Here is a 19010-nt window from a genome sequence, read left to right on the forward strand (position 1 = left end):
TCATTTATTTAAATTAGGTTTATTCCTTAAATTCATTCTAAATATTCAGAAAAAAATGTTTAATAACAATATTTTCTGTGCTCATTTTGTTGGTTTTTTTGGTTTAGGCTCTAAGTTGCAAAGTTTACTTGGTACATTTTTTTGTTGTTTTTAGCAAAATTGCTGTTTATTAATAAAAGTATAGATTTATATATGATAAAGTAAACATTTCTCTTTGAATCCTGAGGAGCCATCTTAAATTTTTGCATCTGGCCTCATTTTTACCCGAAATACCACAATTATTCTCTTTCTTTATTGTAATCATTTATTTATCATTTATTCAGCCAATGCGATTATTGTTTATTCAACTAATATGTATTGCTTTTTGCTTAATTTTGCGAATTTCTCCAGGGTAGCACAGATTCAGTTTCATCAAATTTAAGGTGCTATGTCATTTTCTATACCAGTTAAAAAAAAAACAAAAACAAAAAACAACACTGCTAACTGAACCATGGACTGGAGACTGAAGATGATTTCAGAGATGTGAAAATGTGGGGAAATATGTATCATATTGAAATGTGGCACATTCTCACTCACAGAAGCTTTTCTTAACTGCAAAGGCAGTTCTCTTCCGCCAGGTGTACAACTTCGGGACACGGGTCAGTGAGGCAGGAAAAGATCACTTCTGAAGACAGCGACTGTGCTGGCATGGAGACCCTTTATGGCTTGGCCTCCACTTACTTTGTGTCCCTCCATCCCTTTTCATCGTCCTCCTCCCCATTCATGGCATTTATTCCCCATCACATTCACGGCATTTATTCCCCATCAGTCAAGGTCGAGCCGACTGCCCTTTTTAGCTTTTCATGCCTCTGTGCCTTTGTGCATTTCTTTCCATCCTTTTCGCCTAGTTTGTCCAGCCGTTGAAAACTTTACAGAATACAGTCCAGTTGTCACGTCTCCCAGACTCATTCTTTTGTTCAGTGGTCCTGTGGACGAAAAGTGTCCTCACATTTCCATATTGTAGTGTATTTTCTGAATTTTTTCCTTTTTGTTTGATTCCTTCATGTCTTAATTCTGTTTCTACCACGACCTATAACTGTGTACAATGCCTGCCACACGGAAGTCATATCATAAATAGTTATTAATGAAATAAGTAAATTTGACTCCAGTTTCGATGTTTTTGAAATCTCTATTTTCATGTTGTTAATAACTTGGTAAGAACATAGAACTGGTATAATTGAATCGGATTTTGCAAATAGGCTGTTAAAATAAGCTTTTCTTTGTAAAGATCTAAAGTATTGGTAATATTCAGAAATAGATTCAAAGTATTTTTTATCCTCTTCTCTCTATCAAGTGACTTGGAGAATGAGGTTGCAAATAAGAAGGCCCAGATATTAAATCTCCAGCAACATTTGTCTGCCCTTGAAAAGGATATTAAACGCAATGAAGAATTTCTTAGAAGGTGCCAGCTACATTGTAAAGAATTAAAGGTACAAAAAATACACATCATTCTGTTTTTCTCAGCTTATCGCTTCCAAGTTATTTTTAAAATCCCACCATTCATTTAGTTAGAGGAGTAGTTCTCAAACTTTTTGACCTCAAGCTTCCTTCATAGTCTTAAAAAAACTTTGACATTATATGGGTTTTATCTATCAGTATTTACAAAATTTAAGAATATTTATCAGTTCACTTAAAAAATAATCAATTCATGTGTTAACATACCTAACATTTTAATGAAAAATAACCTTTTCCAAACCAAAAGTATTTAGTGAGAAGAGTGACATTTTTGTATTTATCTGGCTTACTCAACAACTACATTATTATATCAGCTACTGCAGTGGATTAATACTTCCTTTCTAGGGTGTTTATGTTTATTTTTTATTTATTTTTACATTACTGAAATCTAAATACTTTTCTTTCAGATGAAAATGAGGAAATGTATTTCCGAAATTCAGGAACTCGAGAACATAGAAGAACACCAGTCCGTAGATATTGCAACCTTGGTAAGATTCTTTTCTTCAATTTAAATTTAATGTTTTAAAGTACAGCAGTGTCATTTAGCTTAATAGCATCTACTCTTAGCTTTTTTTGCAATCCTTTTAATTGGGGCTACTTTTTATAATTGCTATCTCCATTTACAGCTATGGTAGAAACTGATAAATGGCCTTTACGTTTCTTAGTGTTTCATGTATATAACTTGCCTGCATAATAATTGATTTTGTCTTCTACTACATGAAGTAAAACTTTATCAAAGCTTAATTGTGCTCTTAAACAGTGACATATTAAACCAAACCACCTAGCATAGTATTTTTCAGAATTAATCAGTATCAGTATTAATATCTTTTAGTCAGTTGTAGTTGGTCTCTTTGCATTCTTTTTCCAAGTAAATGGTCTTCATTTTAATTCATCTCTATTTTTACTGTTGTTACTCTGTTATTATTTTTTTCAGGCAACTGTTTATGATGTTCAGCTTAGTTTCTCTGAGTTCCAGTAAGCGCTTGGTTAGATAGATTGTAGAGTCTCCTTGAAATGAATAAATATTATTGAATGTTGATGCTGTGCCAGGCACCATATTAAGTGCTGAGGGATGCAACAGTGAACAAGACAGATGAAAATATCCTAGTGTTCCTTGTGTTTGTCTTTGATCTAATTTGCCTGTACCCTGTTTGTACTATTCGATCTGATAACATAAGTATTTTAATTAACTCTGTATACTCTGTAAATGTAACCAGGAAGATGAAGCTCAAGAAAATAAAATCAAAATGAAAATGGTTGAGAAAAGTATGGAACAACAAAAAGAAAATATGGAACATCTTAAAAGTCTGAAAATAGAAGCAGAAAATAAGTATGATGCAATTAAACTGAAAGTGAATCAGCTGGCAGACCTCGCAGACCCGCTTAAGGTATGTCCTCATTCTCTTGTATATATATGTATCTTATGTCTTCGTTCTGTATCCACAGCGTGCTCACTAGACATTGCTCTAACAGAACTTAGGGTTAAAGGTATGACCGTCTAAAAATAGGACGTAAACCAAAATATCTTCATTATATTAATTAGAATTAAATCTTCCTGGTCATGCCTTGAGGAAAATAAACTGCCAAATTTCTGTTTCTCCCAAAAGATTACAGCTTTCGTTTCCTCTTTATTTTGTGATTTTTGTCCTTCTTTTAGAACCAGAGCCAGGGACGTGTTGTCTGTTTATACTGTTTCTGTGGCTGCCTGTTCTTTGTCCCTCCTTTCCTTCAATAACTCAAGGGTTAGTTGTATAAAAGCCAACTTGAAGTAAAGTGCTACCCAATTCCTGTTTATTGGCCTGTCTCTGTTGTAGTCCAGGCTGAATTCAACTGATTTTCTTTAACACGGTCTTTTCAAGACCAAATGTAGGGAAATGAAATTATTCAACAATTGTGTAAATTTCCCCAAATTGTTTACTAGCTTAGTTATCAATAGCTTATTATTATCATTTTTATGAGTAGCTTAGTTATTCTCAGGACTTCAAATTTTATTTAAAAGACATGGAGAAGAATGCATAATATATTTTTAGAAGAACTGGGAATGTCAATGATAATCACTCTATCATCCCCCCCTTTTTGCTGGAAAATTAATTACCCTCTGTGAATTCAGTGTGTTTAGATACTTTTAAAGTTTAAAAGAATTTGTATGCGTATAAATTTTACTATAATCGTGTTTATCTAAAGTTTTTAAAAACATAATAAAGAGTTGAAAGTTTTAAAGGAGTTAGAGGAGGAGTGCACAGAATCGCTTCCTGCTTCGTGGTGGGTGGGTTTCTCTGTCGCTGCTGTCGCAGAGCTGGGTCCTGCCTGCCCTTATAACCCAAGGTAGTGTATTGTTTTCTATTTGAGGTGAGAATTAAAAACTGGGAAAATAGACTGACAGCTGATTAAGAAGAATAAAATATTAAAGTTGTGAGGAAGGAAAAATGATTAAAGATAATGCTGAGAAAGACATAAGAAAATAGTAGCTACAGGAAATAAGAATAAAAAACAAAAAGTCTAAGTTAAAAAAGAAGACAAAGTTAGTTCTTACAAGAAAATAGAAAAAAACATCTAAATCGTCAAGAATAGACAAGGTAGAATTCAGGACTCAGGAGTTAGAACAGTAAAGTTACAAAAAGTAAGATTAAAAATTTTTTTAAATGGGTAAAGAATTGAACAGGATGACAAAATCAGAATGAAGAAATATGCTAAAACATTACAGAAAAAGAAAGATTAGCGCCTAAATTATGTATCCCTGACAGCTTAAAATTAAAAATGAGAAATGATGAAGAGTAAGCTGTGTTCTGTTCTTTTAGAGACTTCTAGGCTAAAGCAACTCCTGGAATTGGGAGTCCACAAATAAGTTCAAGAGCAGAAAATATAGGCAGAAGGCAGTAAGAATTCTTGATCTTAGCTCTTTGCCTTAATAACTGCAAATAACTGAAAGCTAGGAGGTGAGTCCTTTAGTTAACCTGCATGCAGTGGCTAGTAGCCAAGAGGTTTTCCTTCACAATGTTACATCACACTAGCCATCAGTAACAGTAGGACCGAGAGGATTGGGCTAACAAAATAATTCCTGAGAAACCGTAATCATTATATATTAGCAGTTTTTAGATATAATGTTTGTTGTCAGGATGTTTGTTCATTTTGTAAGAGGCGTGGTGAGTAGACTACTCTGTTTAAATATGTAGTTATTGAAACCTCAGCATAGGGAACATTTTTCTTACTTTGAACAGTTTATTTTGATTTATGCTGCAAACTTAATGCTTCAGTTGCAAATCAAATTTGTGGGAGTGTGACCCACATTGAGCTTACAGAGATAGAAGTTCTGTGTTATTGGAATAGGAGGGCCTCTGAAATAGATGAGAGTTTATTTGGATCGAGGGTGGCTGTGCTTTTGAAAATACCAAGATTTAGTGTTTTGTAGTTTTTTTAAAACCTCATAATTAATGTAGGTTTATATGAAACAAGCGATAATAATACATACAGCAATTTATGTATGTATTAGGCGCTGAGTAACTAAAATTGATTATTTAGGCATCCAAGAGAATACAAATTTTCAATGATTCTGTCCCTTCTAGCATCTCAGGCTGTTTTCAAAAGGCTGTAACTTTTTAAAAGTTGGAAACTGTATAGGTTTAGAGCTACATCAAAGTTTAATTTTAGACCTAATCCATCCTAGTCCTCATCCCAAAACCAGAATGTCATTAACTGCCTTTTAATATCTCTAGGTCTCCATTTCACCATCAATAAAATGAAATTAAATGAAATGTGTTCTCGCTTCTCTTTTAGTTTTAAATTATTTTAATATGCAAGGTCAAATCAAACAGCCACGATAGATGTGGATAAAGGGATATTAACACCTACACTTTTCATAGTATTTTGTAAGTTTAGTCTTTTCTTATCCGGAGTTGCTAGGAGGGAGGATGAACCACCACAAATGTGTCCTGATATGATTTATCCCTTTGGCTCCCTAAAGCTGGATTGGTTCCCCATAGCCAGTGTGGGCCTGTTTATTTTGACAGTGTCTGCCAAAAATGATTAGAAAACTCGGTTTTGCTTTTAGGAAAAAAAACATTCTATTTCATCAGCTGTTCCAATTTCTAACTAATATCTCCTACTCCACACATTGCACCCGATTTTAAAATTTTTTGAAATAAAGGAACAGTTTATCTCCATCTTTTATGTAACAATATTTTTATTTTTAATAGAGCTCTTTTATAAAAGCTATATATTATCAGATGTCTATTGTGGGTGGTAGTTAGAGTTAGTACGAACAAGAAGCAGTCAATTGTATTCTTAGGTTAGGAAATAGCCTAAATCCTTTGTTATATGAGGTGAATATTTTCCATATTTAGATACCTCAGATTCTTTTTCTTTTGCGGATATCTTCATATATTCTCTTTCATGCTGTGACCTCTTTTTTTGTGTATGTTTCTTTCTCTGTTTATAGCTGTAACTCTGGAGGCTGAACGTGTTAATCACGATATCTGTGGCTGCGCTAGGCTCAAAAAACAAATGAACAAATGAAATAAATTTTAATTTGGTGGTTCTTAAATTAGGAGCATTTTTTAAAATTTTATTGAAATATAATTGATATACAATAAATATATATGTATCATTTGATAAATTTTGACATGTAAACTACACCTGTGAAACCACAGAGTTAGAAAAAAAGGAACATATCCTTCACGCCCAGCAGTTTCCTCATGCCCCTCCGTAATCTGTCCCTCCCTCCCCCTTTCCAGACACGCGTCAGTCTGCTTTCTCTTACTATAGTTCACACATTTTCTAGAATTATATATGATGGAATCGCACATTATGTACTCTTGCTTTTTTTTGGTTTGGCCTTTTTCAGAACCTAACACTAATGTATTTAAAATACATTTAAAATATAAATGTATATGCTATGTTTTGAAAGAAAAAGTATATGAATAGAATAAGTTATTTTTTATTATGGTATTCATCCATAGTTTTACACGAAACAGTAATTCATTTTTGTTGAGTCATGTTCCATCGTGTTTGATATAGCAGTTTGTTTATTCACTTACCTGTTAATGGACATACGGGTTTCCAGTTTGGAGCTGTTATAATAAATATATATCTGCTGTAAACATTTGTGTATAGATCTTTGTATGTTAAACCAAATGAACAAACTCTGATAGTCTAAACTTATTTTGGTGGTTCTTAAATCAAGAGCCATTTTAAAATTTGAGATTCAGGGATTCCAGACTTAAAATAAAATCACCAGAGGTGAAGTCTGGAAATTTACATATTTTTTAAAATGTCCAAATTGACTATAATATAGTCGATTTGTAGATCATTTTTTGAGAAAGCCACCATGATGAGCGGCTATGTACATGTATCATCTTCTAAAATCTTTCACCAAGCTATGCCTCCTTTAAGTCCTTTCAGGCTATTGTGGCTTCCCACAAAACTACCGTGTTGACCCAAATAAACTTGAAAGCATCATAATGTATGGAGACTTCATAGAAGAATTTGAATATAATAATTTGACTTCCTGATTGGGGCCAACTCCTCTTCAGACACATCTGGATGTGAACTCAAACAAATCTCGAAACAGCATAATTCTGTCCACCTTATGGGGTTGTCGGTTGGGGTTGTCAGTTTGATAGCTATGTAACTTTTTTTTTTAAGTCTTTAGAGATTATTTTGGCTTTATTCAAACAGGATGAATTAAACCTTGCCGATTCGGAAGTGGATAACCAAAAACGAGGGAAGCGGCATTACGAAGAAAAGCAAAAAGAACACTTGGATACTTTAAATAAAAAGAAACGAGAACTGGATATGAAAGAAAAAGAACTAGAGGTTATCCACCATTTTCCCTTTGATGCTTTTGTTCCTAGCCTTAGTCATGATTTTTAAAGTGTGTTTTCCTTAACGTAGACAGGCTGTCTGATGAATACCTTTTTCATACGGAGTAACAACTATTGGCGAATCGGGAGAGGAAGAGACTAGGGCTCTCTCAGAGTGCGGGAACTTAAGCACCCACGTGAGGAGGGCTGTAAGCAGGGCTAGGTAGTCACACCCGTGTCTCTGCGTGGTTTGGAAAGTGGCTCTCCTCCTCAGCTAGGATAGCTTCTTAAATGCCTGCCTTGGCAAGCAGAGAGCTGTATGTCAGAAAAACCATCCCTGCCTCTGCGTAGCTTGGATGGGCACTGGGCTGGGATTCAGCTTCTGCTCACTCAGCAACCTCGTTGACAGCTGTAAGCAGCAGCCCTGTTTTTGGAGAATTAAGTTGAAGGCAGCATTAGTCTACCTAGAAGAGATGGGTTCCAACTTTGCTTTTATATGTTTTAGTAACTTATTTAAACTCTGTAATCTGTTGCCTTACATGTTCAAGACAATATATGGAGTATGGTGAATATAAAATAAGTACTATGTGTAAAAGTGCTTTGAGTTTTTTAATATTTTACTAGTACGAGGGTCCTAGTGTTTGTGTTTTCAGTACTATTTGGTGTTCAGAGTCCATCTTAGAACACATAGAAAGCTGTGTCTGACCTCAGCCCTGGGTGCCAAACTTTTTATCATTGCTGCTTGAAATTTGTTTTACTAGGAAGTTACGGAGGGAGGTCTTACAAACTATTAAAGTCATACACAGAAATGTAATTTTCTCTTGAAGATTAATAACTCTGGACTGTATTCACAATATAAAACTTATATTGATACTAAATGTAATTAAAATATATTTTGTAAACATGCGTTTATAATTTTACTTCGCAAATTTGGCGCTGGTAGTACAATGAATTGTTCTATCAAAGAAGAGTTTTAAAGATATTAAACATCTGTGTTACCTTAGGAGAAAATGTCACAAGCAAGACAGATCTGCCCAGAAAGGATAGAAGTACAAAAATCTGCATCAATTCTAGACAAAGAAATTAACAGATTAAGACAAAAGATTCAGGCAGAACACGCGAGTCACGGAGATCGAGAGGAAATAATGAGGTACGTGGTCGGTGGCTTTTCCTCCTTACAACGTTACAATAGATGTGATCAGGACAATGTTTACAACCTAAAATTTGGGTAAAGTGTTGCTGTGGCATATAGTTATATGTAAACTCGTCTTTCAGAGGTGTATTATTAATAATGAACTTTTTTCTTATGAATTATTACATAACTCATTACAGAATGACATTTTAACATGTCATTTTTATACCTGTAAGATATCTATAGACATGAAAATGTTCAGCTTCACAAGTAATCAAAGAAACACAGATCAAAACAGCAGCCTCTTACGTATACAGCAAGATGGAAAAAACATTTCATATAAGTGAGATCTCCGTGAAATGGATATTTTTATATTACTGGTAAACATAGAAGCTCTAGTATAGCTAGAGCACAGGATCTGAAGCAAGAGTATCGGTTCGAATTGCAGTTCTGCTACCTCCTTAATAGGAACTTTTCCTGTTAAAGGCTGGGGACGGATCATCTCAATTCTATTTTCGAAAACATTGGAGAACAAAAATAGTAAGAGAAGTTTCTCCTTAAAATAGATAATACCTCATTGTTTTAAAAATACAGTATAAAAAGGCATACAATCAAAAGTTCTATTTCTTCTTTATTCTCATCTCCATTATTTTTCTTTCCTTTTATCAAATTAATTTATTAAATATGCTTTCAGTGTTTCTGTTTGTAAATGCAAAGTAGTAATATGAGCATATGTTATTTTTATCCTCATAGATACAAAAAGCATAATGCAGAAACATTTACAGATTGCTTTCTTTGATTTAATGATATATTCTGGAGATCTTTTTATATTAGCACATAAACATTTTCTCATTGTTTTTAAAGTTTTATGGTATTTAACCATCACCTGTGGATGGATAGTTGAATTTTAATTGAATCTTTTGCTATTATAAATGGTGGTATGTAATAAATAATTTTGTACATGTGTCATTTTATATGTATTCAGGGTTTTTTTTTTTTAAGGAAAAACTTCATTTTGACAGACTCCCCTTTCTTGTCTTGTATTAATTTTGTGTCCCATCAGTACTCTGTCAGATGCTCGTTTCTCCACAGCCTAAACGATCTGCGATCATCTTATATCTTTTGCTGACAGATAGCTTTCCCCCCCAAAAAAGCATATACCTCAGTGTAATTTGAATTTGCATTTCATTTATATTAAGTGTGGTTGAACCCTTTTTCTTGTCTGGAGAACCATTTATTTCTTTTTTCTGTGAACTTCTTATGTACTTTTTAATTTTTCTGTGAATATTTTCAGTGCGAGAAATGTAATTTTTTACAAATGGCTATGCAGCTACTTGAAAAGTTGTTCGCCCTCTAATTTTTTCCTTAAGAATGGCTATATGAATAATATTTTTTTGTAATTTTGCATGTTCAAAACTGTCTTTAACTTTGAATTTGAATAGTTAGCCTAATATATAATATAAATTCCTGTCTCTTGAGTATCTGTTTATGGTAGTGCTCATCTGTTAAGTCCTATAACCTGTCTAGAATATCAGATTCTTGGTATACACTGTGCTTTTTTCAGTATGTAGATTTGTCTTCTTTCTCAGATGTTTTCTTGGCTTTTACTTTTAAATATTTTCTATTCTGTTGTTTAGTTTTCTTTTTGAGGTCTTTATTAATACATACGTTAGGTATCCTTTTTCTTCTCCAGGTATTTTGGCTAACCATTTTATCTGTTTTTTCCTTGGAATTTGTTTGCTTTTCTCATTTCTGTTCTCTATGTCTGTCAGTATGTTTTTAGTAGTTTTCTGTGTTGTGTGTTTGCCCCATACATCATCTTCTCATTTTGTCTTGCCTTTTTTTTTCTAACCGCCCCCCACCTTGAGTACCGCACAGTCTCACTTCACCTCCTCCTCTTGTCTGATTATCTCCTTCTGTTGTTTACCTGTCTATTCTTTCAGTTCTTTTATTTCAGCTTTGAGATATTCCTTCCTGGTAGCACTTATCTCATGTTTTAATCTACGGTGTTCAGCTACAGTTTTTATCTGCTTCGTGACGTCATTGTTCTAATAAGTTTTCTTTGTCTTTAGGGGGAGTTTTTCTGGTCTTTATTTTCCAACTCTTTTTTTTTCCCCCCCTATAAATATCTCTGTATGGATACTATGCGTGTGCCTGTTTTGTTACTCGTTTTTTAATTAGTTGGATTTTCTTGGACTGGGCATTTGAAGGAGGTTGGGACGGGCAGCCATGGGAGCCTTGGCTGGTTCTGCCTTTCATATTTTGTCAGGAGCTTTCTCTCCCTTTCTACAGCTACAGCCATTGCCACCGTCATAGCACTTCTGAGGAGCCATGCCTTCCCGCCTCTTGACTTTGTTTTGTTCAGCCAGGATTGGGGAGCAGGAGGAATCCTCATGCTCACCCCGCGTTCCTCTGTTCCCGTGTTGGCATCTGTCACTGAGAGAAACATTTCTTGCCTTCCAGTTTGATCCCTTTCCTTTTGGAGGGTATATATTTGCTGGCATTCTCTGAGATCTGCCACCTCTGCCCACCCCCACCGGCGGGCACCTTCTCTGCCTTCTCTAGGGTTGGACTTTGTTCCTGCCCCCTCCCCGCATGCTAACAGCTCTTCCCAGTCTGGGCGGCATGCTCATCCTGGCGGTGTATTTTGCTTGGAGATTTGTGGATTCTGCTCATGCTGGGCCCCCTAGGCACCCCCTGGGCTCCCTGTTCTTCCCCATTGCATTTACTTGAGATTTTACTTTTCCTGTGCTCTTTGAATGGCATTTATTTACTTAATATTTTGTTTATAAAATAGGCAGTACCAAGAAGCCAGAGAAACTTATCTTGATCTGGATAATAAAGTAAAGACTTTAAAAAGGTTTATTAAATTATTGGAAGAAATAATGACCCATAGATACAAAACATACCAACAATTTAGAAGGTAAGTGCATTAAAAAATATTACCGCCTATTACACATTTTTGCTTTTGCTTTGTGTTCACTTATCCCTTCCTTAATAAATACAAAATTTAGATTAAAATAACTACCTGATTGGTTAGAGAGGAAGCTGCCAGTGCTTGCCTCATCATCTAGTACTTGCAGCCCTCAAATCTAATCAGAGTTCTGGATTTGAAAGGACTTTTACAGCGGGCTTGTCCAAGTTTTCCACTCCATTAGATATCCTTCAGTAGGTCATTCATACATGGATGGTTGTTGTCTGCTTATATAGGTCCTTTGAAAGGGAGCTCATTGGTTCTGAAACGGCCTGTGTCATTTTTGGACATTCCATATTTGTAAGGGATCCACGTTTGTGACAGGACTTGCTGAGGCAGCATCTCGGTTGATTCACCATGCCCAGCAGGAATGGTGTAGCTCCATGGATGCAGAATCTCCGTTTCATTTACTGCTGTGTCTCCGGTGCCTCCTACGTACCTGAAATAGAGTGGAAACTTGATATATATCGGTTGCGTGAATGGACACAGAGTTAGGAAAACGATATTATTAACGTACCCAGAAATGGACAGACTCACAGGGATAAACTGACCCCAACAGAAATCACAAGCAACAGAAATAGATGACAGTTGACAGGTAGGGATGGCCCGGGATGTGTTTGAATCTCACACAGCCCTAGTCTTGTCCTTTAACCTCTTTTCCCCAGAGGCACTCCCTCAGTAACATGCTTTCTACTTGTCTTTATATCCAAAACTCTACAATTTAAGGCTACAGAAATAAAAAAAAAAAAAAATACATCTTGCTCTAGTATATATGGGGTAATTCAGATAAAGCCATAAAGAAAAACAGACTTCGCACGTTTGACCATATTACATAAGGAAACCGCAGGTTAGTTTTTGAAGTGTGTGTTTCAGTTTTACAAGCATGTTATTAGGATTGAAATAGGATTCATTTTTATCCTTTTAAGGCTGCTAATTTTAAGCTTTATGGGGCGGGACCAGCGCAGCGGGCAGTGGAGCGCCGGGTCCCCCCTGCCTGTGAGCTGTGCTCTCTGCGAACTGCTGTGATCCCTGTACCTTGTCAGGGTTTCCACTCTTGCCGATGGGAACGGGAACTGTCCCTGGCTTTCGGTGAGCTTCGGGAGCTGTTGCTGCTGCTGCTGCTCGCAGGTGTCCCTCTCCCCAGCCGTGGGTACCACGCACACGGATGCCCACGGTGCTCGGCTGGAGGCCCTCGTGTTCTCCCTGCGCTGCGCTCTCTGCTCCAGACTCTGCTCTGGGAGCCGGAGGTTCTTTGGCCTCCCAGGCTCCTGGCTCTGTCTCCTCAGACACAGAGACCTCAGGCTCCACCGAGGTTTCCGCTCCCCTTTCCTCTTCCCATGAGCAGTGATTTGGGGCATCCATCGGGCTCAATTCCTTTGTTCCCCGTCCTTTGTAGATCAGTTTGAGTGGAACTGCCTGTGCTGTCTAATGTCCAGAGCCTGAAAACTCTTGCCTCGTATATTTTGTCCAATTTTTTTAGTTGTTGCAGGCAGAAGGGTAAATCCAGTGTGTATTACTACATCTTTTCCAGAAACAGTAGGATTTGTTTTAATACTAAAAATTTTGTTATCCAGAAAATTTGTATTTAAAATATTTTCCGTAAAAGTATTTGTTTTATAGTTTATTAGCTTGATACGTTTCTTCGTCACTGACATGTTTTATGTTGCTTACCCAATCTTAGAAGTAGAGTAAGAATTTTAAAAATTGTTTATCTCTTTACACTGGAGAACCTTGCCATTTTATGAGGAAAGTCAAAGTCTCTTTTAGACGTGTCATGAATGGAAGCAACTGAAGAATACACATCGGTATTGAAAGAAAAAAAATTAACAGAAAATTCCGGAAACCAGCTGACAGTGGTTGCTGTGGCACAAAAGAAAGCTCAAGCTATCAGTATTTTCTAGTGTGGAAATTTAATGCAGTTTAAGAAGGAAATTGGGAGAGAAAAGAATAAAATGGTAGTTACTCTGAGGAAATGAGCCTTAGACTCATGAAAGAGCAAAAATGTTTAGAAAAATAGCCAGTCACCTGTCAGCCAGATCTTATTTTCTAAAAACCATTCTCCACCCAGAAGGCATCAAGGCTCCTTGGAGAAGTGGCCGGTTCCAGAGCCGGGCGGGGAAGGTGCAGGTGATCCTCTTGCTCTGCCAGAAAGCACGGAAGTGCTCAAAACAGATGTAGAGCTGTGATGAGAGGATGTAGGAGGCTTCTGAAGGGGCTCCCATTGGCAAAACGAGGGACAATTTGAGGACCAAAATAAATAAAGACAGGAATAGATGGTAACCCAGTGACAAAAATGAGAATCTATGGTCCCATCCTGATAAATAGAAAGGTGGATAAGTAAGTGATTTAAGAAGAAGGAAAGGTCTTCCTTACAGCAGAGTCCCTTCTGAGAAATGGGGAAGGCATGGTGGGGTTCGCACTGCGCCAGGTGGGGTGTCAGGTATTACGATACAAAATGGTTAAGAGGTTTCACTTACCCTTTTGCTATACTATAAAGTTGAGAGAGACAGGCAAATGAATAAGTCTTTTATCCACTATCTTAACTATTAGAGTTTAATCCTTTTAAGGACAAGATTAATCTCTTCTGTATTACTGTGACACCTTATATAAAATAGTTGATGAATTGATACATGTAATGTAATGGGATATATTAAATGCGAGGTGACATTTTCATTTTATAGATGTTTGTGGTAAAAACGTGGAGACAAAAATGGAATAAAAAGAAGGGGGAAAAATCACCTCAATTTCCAACTATGTTCTAACCAGTGTTAACATTTTGGCATATTTCTGTCTGGTCTTACATGCTAGTTTAAAGACCACGCTGAATATACACTCCTGTATCTGTATATTCTTTTAAATACACCCATTTTCTTTATTTCAAGGTGTTTGACTTTACGATGCAAATTGTACTTTGACAACTTGTTATCTCAGCGGGCCTATTGTGGAAAAATGAATTTTGACCACAAGAATGAAACTCTTACTATATCAGTAAGTATCTCAACTCTTTGCATGGTAATTATTTGGAGAATTAATGGATACTTTGCCGAAGTGTTGAAAGTTAAATTGACCTTACCGGCTAAAGCTGCAATTGTATATGTATTTCTAAAAATATCTTTACCCCCAGACAACCACATTATTTTCTTATGATGCAAATTAGGAATTTTATTTCAGTGACAAGTGTCTACCTTCTCTTTCTACTCCACTGGTTTCTTTTTTAAATTATGTGGGACATTATAGAAGGTCCATATCCTCTGGTCTCACACTATAGGAAACCAAGAAAGGATTTCTCAAAGAATATTCTACCCCATGTAATTGTGTACTACTTATTTCTGAGGATGTCTAGATCTCTCCTTTTTTGGGTGGAGAAAACTACCACATTCAGCTTTGTAGAGTCTATGTTTATAGATTCTTCCATAGTTACATGCGTCGAAAGAGGGAGTGTGGGATATAGCATTAAAATTTTATAGTCAGGAGATCAGGAGCAACGACTCACCCTAAGTAATTGGAGTAAATTTTTCAAATAATTGCTTACTGCTCTTAGTTGCCATAAATTTATACTTCTAGATTAATACTTCGAATAACTAATAATTTGGAATACATTTTTTAAGAAAGGACTCATCTGAAATGTTTAAGGAATAATAATTAAGAAGAAGAACGACATCACATTTAAAAATTATCAAAAAGCTTAAACAGGAACTTCATAAATTTAAGTATCCAAATGGCAAATAAGTACATGAAAATGTATTCAGCGTCATTAGTCATTGGAGAAATACAACTTTATACCATAAGTTACGATCATATTGCTACTAGTGTGACTAAGATGAACAAGACGGATGACGCCTTGTGTTGGTGCGGGGTGGGTCCAGACCCTCCTATGTTGCTAGAGGGAGTGTAATTTGGTGGCACTAGCTTGGACACCCGTCTGGCAGTTGCTCTTAAGCAGTTCCACTCTTTTCAAAAACTGGTAAAATTCATCCATGCGATTAAAGTCAAAATACTGGTTACCTTCTTGTGGTTAATAGTGACTTGTAGAGAACACAGAGAATCTGCTGAGATGCTGGAAGTGTTCTGTCTGATCTGAGTAATGGTCACACGCTGTGTGTGAGTGTGTGTGTGTGTCTGTGTGTCTGTGTGTAAAAACTATTCGAGCTGAACATTTAAGCTTTGTGTTCCTTACTGTATATAATTTATACTCTAATAAAAATGAAGGAAAAAAAAAAGACAGTATAGGAGTGTTTGGGTAATTTATCCCCAGAACTAACTATATAAGACAACTGAAGGTAGATTTTCTAACATCATCCCTGTTATTCAAAAGAATATTATTGTTTAAGATCTAGTTTCTAGTCTTCATTTATCAAAAAATGAAACTGAACTGAAGTCCCATGGTAACTTAGTAAAATAAGGAGTAAAATTTAGATCTTCACAATTCATCTAGGGCTTCATTCATTAGATTGATACAAAATGCAGATTTGGAGCAAAAGATTGCATCCTGTTACTTAGTTCTTACTTTCATATGGGGTTTTTATTTGGTTAGTTGGTTGGTTTGGTTTGGCTTTTTACTGTTTCTGTTAATGTTGCTTTTTCTTTTGGATTTTCATAGAGGATTCAGGCTTACAGATGATAAATATAAAATGTCATTGTATGCTTAAATTAGAATTTTTCATAACCCTTAAAAGATTAAAAAATACATGAAAGTTTACTTAAGAGCTACATACTTTTTCAAATAGTGGTTTGGAAAATTTGTGAAGCTATGTGTCTGCTAAAACATGTGTTATAAAACTTAATGATGTAAAACCAGTTGGTTTGCTATTCATTTCATTAATTGCTTTTATATTGTTTTTTATTGTCCCCATGGACCCTTGTTAAAGGGAATTTTTTCTGAAGAGATTTTGTGAATTTCAGTTCATTGCTGCTATATTCTTTGGCTGGTATGAACCTATTTAAATTGGTCCTGTGTCTTTTTGACATTCAATAATTACTTGTAAAGCAGTTTAACCACCAGATGTCACTGTAATTCAAGCAACAAAAGATTATATTGGCATTTATAAATGTTTGGAAAAAAAAAAAACCCTCCCATTTACAGTAGAATCAAAAACGATAAAATAGAATAAATTTAACCAAGAAGTTGTAAGATCTGTATATGGAAAACTATGATACATTGATGAAAGAAATTGAAGAAACCACAAATAAATAGAAAGATTTCCTGTGTTCATGGATCAGAAGAACTGTATTGTTAAAATGTCTATGTTACTCAAAGCCATCTATAGATTCGGTACAGTTTCTGTCTAGATTCCAGTGGCATTGTTCACAGAAAAAGAAAAAACAATCCTGAAATTCATATGGAACCAGAAAAGACCCCAGATAGCCAAAGCAACCTTTACAAAAAAGAACAAAGCTGGAGGCATTGCACTTATTGATCGTTATGGATTTGTAACATAGTTTGGACTCTCCTAAAGGAAAACACGAGGAAAAAGCTCCTTGATATTGGTCTTGTCAGTGATTTTTTTGGATGTGACACTAAAAGGACAAGCCACCAAAGCAAAAATGAGCAAAGTGGAACTACGTCAAACTAAAACGCTTCTGCACAGCGAAAGAAACAAAAACAGCTTACAGAGTGGGAGAAGATATTTGCAAACCATATATCTGATAAGAGATTAATATCCAAAATATATAAGGAACTCATACAACTCAATAGCAAAAACATATCCAGTTTAAAAATTGGCCAATAACCAGAATAGACATTTTCCTAAAGAAGAAGTAAAGATGTCCAACAGGTACACAAAAAGATACCCGACATCCGTAATCAGGGTAATGCAAATCAAAACCACAGTGCGATGTCACCTCACACCCGTTAGAGCGCCTGCCATCAGAAGGACAAGAAATAACAAGTGTTGGCGAGCATGTGGAGAAATGGACACCCTGGTGTAACCCTTATGGAAAACAATATAAGGTTCCTCAGGTTAAAAATAGAACTACCAATTCTGCTTCTTGGTATTTATCTGAAGGAAATGAAACCACTGTGTCAAGAGATATCTGCACCTCCATGTTCATTCCAGCATTATTTACAGTGGCCAAGACATGGAAACAACCTAAGTGTCCGTTGACAGATGAATGGTTGAAAGAAAATGCGATATATACACAAGTACAGTCAAACACAGTGCAATAGGAAATCCTGTCATTGTGACAACATGGATGAACCCTGAGGGCTTTACGCTAAGTGAACTAAGTCAGACAAATACTGTGTAATCTCACTTACATGTGGCATCTAAAAGGCCAAACTGTCGGAAACAGGGTAGCATGGTAGTTGCCAGACTTCGGGGTGTGGGAGAAACGGGCAAAGGTGGTCGGAGGGTATAAGCTGTGTAAGATGAGTACACTCTTCCCTCTGTGTTCTTCTAGAAGTTTTATGGTTTCAGGTCTCCTATTAATTTTGTGTTAGTTTTTAAGAGTGGTATAAGATAAGAGTCCAGTTTTATTCTTTTGCATGTGAATATCCAGTTCTCACAGCACCAGTTATTGAAAGAGACTATCTTTTCCCCGTGATATATATTCTTGGCTCCTTTGTCAAATAGTAGTTGACCACATATGCACAGGTTTATTTCTGGGCTCTCGATTCTGTTTCATTGGTCTGTGTGTCTGTTTTCATGCCAGTTAGAGCAGTGACTGTATTTAATAGTATATACTGTATCGTGTACTTGAAAGTTGCTCAGAGAGTAGATCTCAGAAATTCTCACCACACACACACAAAGGTAACTATGAAGTGATGGCTGTGCTAACTAACCTTATTTTGGTAATCGTTTCACAACATATTCGTATATCAAATCATCACGTTGTACACCTTAAACTTCCACAGTTGTTATATGTCAATTTTTCTCAGCAAAGCTAAAGCGGGGAAAATTATAGCTACTTCAGGAGGACTAATTCAAACTATGAATTTTGACCGCTAATTTTGTATTATTAAACCTTTGGAATTTTGTTACATTAGATCCAGTACATTATGGTGAGTAAATGTTTTCAATTTGATTCTCTCACAGTAAAACAAAAAGCCCTGTTGCATACCTCACCATTTTATATTTTAAATGGAATAGATGTTTCTTCCACGTTTTATTACCTCTTTTTTTAAAACTCTGAACCTGTTGTTTCTGATGTTAACCAACCTTTTTTGTAAAGAATTTAATGTGACTCTTTCTATACGTTTTTTGTTAACTCATTCAAGGTTCAGCCTGGAGAGGGAAACAAAGCTGCTTTCAATGACATGAGAGCCTTATCTGGAGGTGAACGCTCTTTTTCCACAGTTTGCTTTATCCTTTCTCTGTGGTCCATTGCTGAATCTCCTTTCAGATGCCTGGATGAGTTTGATGTGTACATGGTAGGGTTAAATTTTAAAATCTCTTAATGTTTTTGGTAGGGGGGAGGGCGGGTGTGTATTTTGAAAGGAAGCAGTTCTTTCTTTAGTTTTATCGATAATGAAAGATCCTGCCCGGACACTTTAAAGTGTGGTAAGTGGTGAGGAGACACCCCGTGCCGACCTGTCCTGGCATCATCCTCCTTCCGGTCGGGGGTGCCCGTACCCTCCGCCGGGTGGACTCTCCTCAGCCTCATCCCCAGTCCA

The 19010-nt window shown here is 36.1% G+C and overlaps 1 protein-coding gene across 2 annotated transcripts in view; it reads left to right on the forward strand.

Moving 5' to 3' along the window:
* The window catches only part of SMC6 (structural maintenance of chromosomes 6), a 59894-nt gene that overhangs the window by 38203 nt on the left and 2681 nt on the right, over positions 1-19010 (forward strand). For both annotated transcript variants that reach the window (XM_039887797.1, XM_039887798.1), the window contains 8 exons: positions 1334-1469; positions 1902-1982; positions 2712-2882; positions 7168-7305; positions 8297-8442; positions 11222-11347; positions 14281-14386; positions 18615-18767. In XM_039887797.1, the coding sequence (XP_039743731.1) occupies positions 1334-1469; positions 1902-1982; positions 2712-2882; positions 7168-7305; positions 8297-8442; positions 11222-11347; positions 14281-14386; positions 18615-18767 (1057 nt within the window). The remainder of the gene's footprint in view (positions 1-1333; positions 1470-1901; positions 1983-2711; positions 2883-7167; positions 7306-8296; positions 8443-11221; positions 11348-14280; positions 14387-18614; positions 18768-19010) is intronic.

Source organism: Pteropus medius, unplaced genomic scaffold (genome assembly GCF_902729225.1).
Source record: "Pteropus medius unplaced genomic scaffold, Ma_sr-lr_union100, whole genome shotgun sequence".
Lineage (NCBI taxonomy): Eukaryota > Metazoa > Chordata > Mammalia > Chiroptera > Pteropodidae > Pteropus > Pteropus medius.